The 4530-nt window shown below is 42.5% G+C and overlaps 1 protein-coding gene across 1 annotated transcript in view; it reads left to right on the plus strand.

Moving 5' to 3' along the window:
* The window catches only part of cnga4 (cyclic nucleotide gated channel subunit alpha 4), an 8784-nt gene extending 7399 nt beyond the window's left edge, over window positions 1-1385 (plus strand). The window contains exon 7 of the mRNA XM_024138518.2: window positions 793-1385. Within this exon, the coding sequence (XP_023994286.2) occupies window positions 793-1385 (593 nt within the window). The remainder of the gene's footprint in view (window positions 1-792) is intronic.
* Window positions 1386-4530: the final 3145 nt, after the last annotated feature.

Below are 4530 nucleotides of genomic sequence, written 5' to 3' on the forward strand. Positions count from 1 at the left end.
CATTCCAACATAATGTTTCAGTGGACAATCATGTCCCTAACATTCCAAAAGTATGTCTCAATGGACAATCATGTCCTTAACATTCCAACAATCTAACATTCCAACATTCTAACATTCCAACAATCTAACATTCCAACATTCCAACAATCTAACATTCTAACATTCCAACATTCCAACATTCCAACATTCCAGCATTCTAACATTCCAACATAATGTCTCAATGGACAATCAAAATCCCTAACATTCCAACAATCTAACATTCCAACAATCTAATATTCCAACATTCCAACATTCCAACATTCCAACATTCCAGCATTCTATCATTCCAACATAATGTTTCAGTGGACAATCATGTCCCTAACATTTCCAACTTAGTCTCAATGGACAATCATGTCCCTAACATTCCAACATAATGTCTCAATGGACAATCATGTCCCTAACATTCCAACATAATGTCTCAATGGACAATCATGTCCCTAACATTCCAACATAATGTCTCAATTGACAATCATGTCCCTAACATTCCAACATAATGTCTCAATTGACAATCATGTCCCTAACATTCCAACATAATGTCTCAATGGACAATCATGTCCCTAACATTCCAACACAATGTCTCAATGTACAATCATATCCCTAACACTCCAACACAATGTCTCAATGTACAATCATATCCCTAACACTCCAGCACAATGTCTCAATGGACTCACAGTATAGACTGTAGAGCAGAAGTCGAGCAAATGAAATGTCAAAATGCCTCACACAAATACAACATTCCTCATCCTCTGGCAGGAAACAAATCAGGCAACCGTCGGACGGCCAACATCCGCAGCATCGGCCACTCAGACCTGTTCAGCCTGTCCAAGGAGGACCTGACAGACGTGCTGTCTGAGTTCCCAGCTGCCAAGAGACACCTGGAGGAGAAGGGCCGTCAGATCCTCACTAAGATGGGCATGTTGGTGGAGGCCGCGGAAGGCGAGGAGGAGCAGGACGAGGAGAAGGTGGAGGTCAAGGTGGAGAGACTGGAGGGTAACCTGAACACCCTGCAGACCAAGCTGGCCCGTCTCATGGCAGAGCTGGAGTCCAGCAACCGCAAGATCCTGGCCAGGGTGGAGCAATTGGAGCTAGAGACAGAGGGCTGGGAGGACTACCCGTTTGAGGAGGGAGGGGAAGAGGGAGGGGAAGAGGGAGGGGAAGTGGAGAGAAGGGACGGGGTGGGGATGGAAGTTGAGGGGGAGCGAGGAGAGGTGGAGGGAGAGGAGCAGGCGAAGGAGACTGAAAGAGAGGATGAGGGAGAGGGAAAGGATGAAGGATATGGAGAGGAAAAAGGAGTAGAGGGAGGAGAAACAAAAGAGACTGAGAGAGGAGGACAGGAAGACATGTAGAGGACAATAAGGGAGAGGACAGGAAGACATGTAGAGGACAATAAGGGAGAGGACAGGAAAACATGTAGAGAACAATAAGGGAGAGGACAGGAAGACATGTAGAGAACAATAAGAGAGGTGAGGACAGGAAGACATGTAGATGACAATAAGGGAGATGAGGACAGAAGGACATGTAGAGGACAATAAGTGAGATGAGGACAGGAAGACATGTAGAGGACTAAAGACCAGGAGGGGAAGCAGAACTAAAGACCAGGAGGGGAAGCAGGACTAAAGACCAGGAGGGGAAGCAGGACTAAAGACCAGGAGGGGAAGCAGGACTAAAGACTAGGAGGGGAAGAGGAACAAAAGAGAAATAAGATGTGGAGCAGTAGAGAGGAGGGAGGATGACAGACAAGGTTTAAGGGAAGGAGAGAATGGGATGTGTGTAGAGAAGGTAGGGCAGTGGCTAATGTAGAAGAGGACTGCAAAAAAGAATACAACTATACATCAACCTTGACAGGACTGCAAAGTGCTGACCAATGTACCGCGATGACAACAAGTTCCCGAACCCTGATTGGTTTGAATGGTGTCAGCAATTGTTACATCGTGTTCTTTTGAACTTAACCACATTAATTGGGGTGTTTAGAGTACTATATAGATAGAGAACATTGAATAGAACATTTTGACAAGAATTCTGATAGAACCTTTTAGTTCCAAGCTTTCGATAGGCTACCACTATTCTATCATCGCTTTAATACTTAAAGGCTGAAAATGAGTTACAACAGTAGTACTGTTGAAGTCTGAAGTTTACATACACTTAGGTTGGAGTCATTAAAACTTGTTTTTCAACCACTCCACAAATTTCTTGTTAACAAACTATAGTTTTGGCAAGTCTGTTCGGACATCTACTTTGTGCATGACACAAGTCATTTTTCCCCAAAATTGTTTACAGACAGATTATTTCACTTATAATTCACTGTATCACAATTCCAGTGGGTCAGAAGTTTACATGCACTAAGTTGAATGTGACTTCAAACAGCTTGGAAAATTCCAGAAAATGATGTCATGGCTTTAGAAGCTTCTGATAGGCTAATTGACATCATTTGAGTCAATTGGAGGTGTACCTGTGGATGTATTTCAAGGCTTACCTTCAAACTCAGTGTTTCTTTGCTTGATATTATGGGAAAATCAAAAGAAATCAGCCAAGACCTCTGAAAAAAAATTGGAGACCTCCACAAGTCTGGTTCATCCTTGGGAGCAATTTCCAAATGCCTGAAGGTACCACGTTCATATGTACAAACAATAGTACGCAAGTATAAACCCCATGGGACCACACAGCCGTCGTACCGCTCAGGAAGGAGATGCGTTCTGTCTCCTAGAGATGAACGTACTTTGGTGCGAAAAGTGCAAATCAATCCCAAAACAACAGCAAAGGACTTTGTGAAGATGCTGGAGGAAACAGGTACAAAAGTATCTATATCCACAGTAAAACGAGTCCTATATCGACATAACCTGAAAGGCCACTCAGCAAGGAAGCTCCAAAACCGCCATAAAAAAAGCCAGACTACGTTTTGCAACTGCACATGGGGACAAAGATCGTACTTTTTGGAGAAATGTCCTCTGGTCTGATAAAACAAAAATAGAACTGTTTGGCCATAATGACCATCATTATGTTTTGAGTGAAAAGGGGGAGGCTTGCAAGCCGAAGATCACCATCCCAACCGTGAAGCACGGGGGTGGCAGCATCATGTTGTGTGGGTGCTTTGATGCAGGAGGGTCTGGTGCACTTCACAAAATAGATGACATCAAAAGAGAAAGGAAATTTATGCGGATATATTGAAGCAACATCTCAAGACATCAGTCAGAAAGTTTAAGCTTGGTCGCAAATGGGTCTTCCAAATGGACATTGACCCCATGCATACTTCCAAAGATGTGGCAAAATGGCATAAGGACAACAAAGTCAAGGTATTGGAGTGGCCATCACAAAGCCCTGACCTCAATCCCATTGAAAATTTGTGGGCAGAACTGAAAATGCATTTGCAAGCAAGGAGGCCTACAAACCTGACTCAGTTACACCAGCTCTGTCAGGAGAAATGGGCCAAAATTCACCCAACTTATTGTGGGCAGCTTGTGGAAGGCTACCCAAAACATTTGTTCCAAGTTAAATCATTTAAAGGCAATGCTACCAAATACTAATTGAGTGTATGTAAACGTCTGACCCACTGGGAATGTGATGAATTATTACCATTATTCTGATATTTCACAATAATAAAATAAAGTGGTGATCCTTATATACACTTATTTGGTTACTACATGATTCCATATGTGTTATTTCATAGTTTTGATGTCTTCACTATTATTCTACAATGTAGAAAATCGTACAAACAAAGAAAAACCCTTGAATGAGTAGGTGTGTCGAAACATTTGACTGGTATGTATATACAGTATACACCACCTCTTTCCATAGAGTGGTCATATTATTTATTTTGTTGGCTATACCGTTCGGATGCTATTGACATTTTCGTGAGAAGACTGATTTTTGGAATGTCTCCTGGTCTGACAAACGGGCCTGTAAATTGAGACACAGCCCATGAAAAAAAAAAGATATCTCTATTTTAAACATACCACATCACTAGAGCCCTGATGAACTACATTAACCACATCACTAGAGCCCTGATGAACTACAGTAACCACATCACTAGAGCCCTGATGAACTACATACTGTAGCATCAGGGCTCTAGTGATGTGGTTATGTAGTTCTCATCAGGGTCTAGTGAATGTGGTTAATGTAATTCATCAGGGCTCTAAGTGATGTGGTTAATGAAGTTCATCAGGGCTCTAGTGATGTGGTTAATGTAGTTCATCAGGGCTCTAGTGATGTGGTTACTGGTAGTTCATCAGGGCTCTAGTGATGTGGTTACTGTAGTTCATCAGGGCTCTAGTGATGTGGTTTACTGTAGTTCATTCAGGGCTCTAGTGATGTGGTTTACTGTAAGTTCAATCAGGGCTCTAGTGATGTGGTTACTGTAGTATTCATCAGGGCTCTAGTGATGTGGTTACTGTAGTTCATCAGGGCTCTAGTGATGTGGTTTTAATGTAGTTTCATCAGACAGGCTCTAGTGATGTGGTTTTAATGTAGTTCATCAGGCTCTAGTGATGTGGTTAA

This window comes from Salvelinus sp. IW2-2015, unplaced genomic scaffold (assembly GCF_002910315.2).
Source record: "Salvelinus sp. IW2-2015 unplaced genomic scaffold, ASM291031v2 Un_scaffold1508, whole genome shotgun sequence".
Classification (NCBI taxonomy): Eukaryota; Metazoa; Chordata; class Actinopteri; order Salmoniformes; family Salmonidae; genus Salvelinus; species Salvelinus sp. IW2-2015.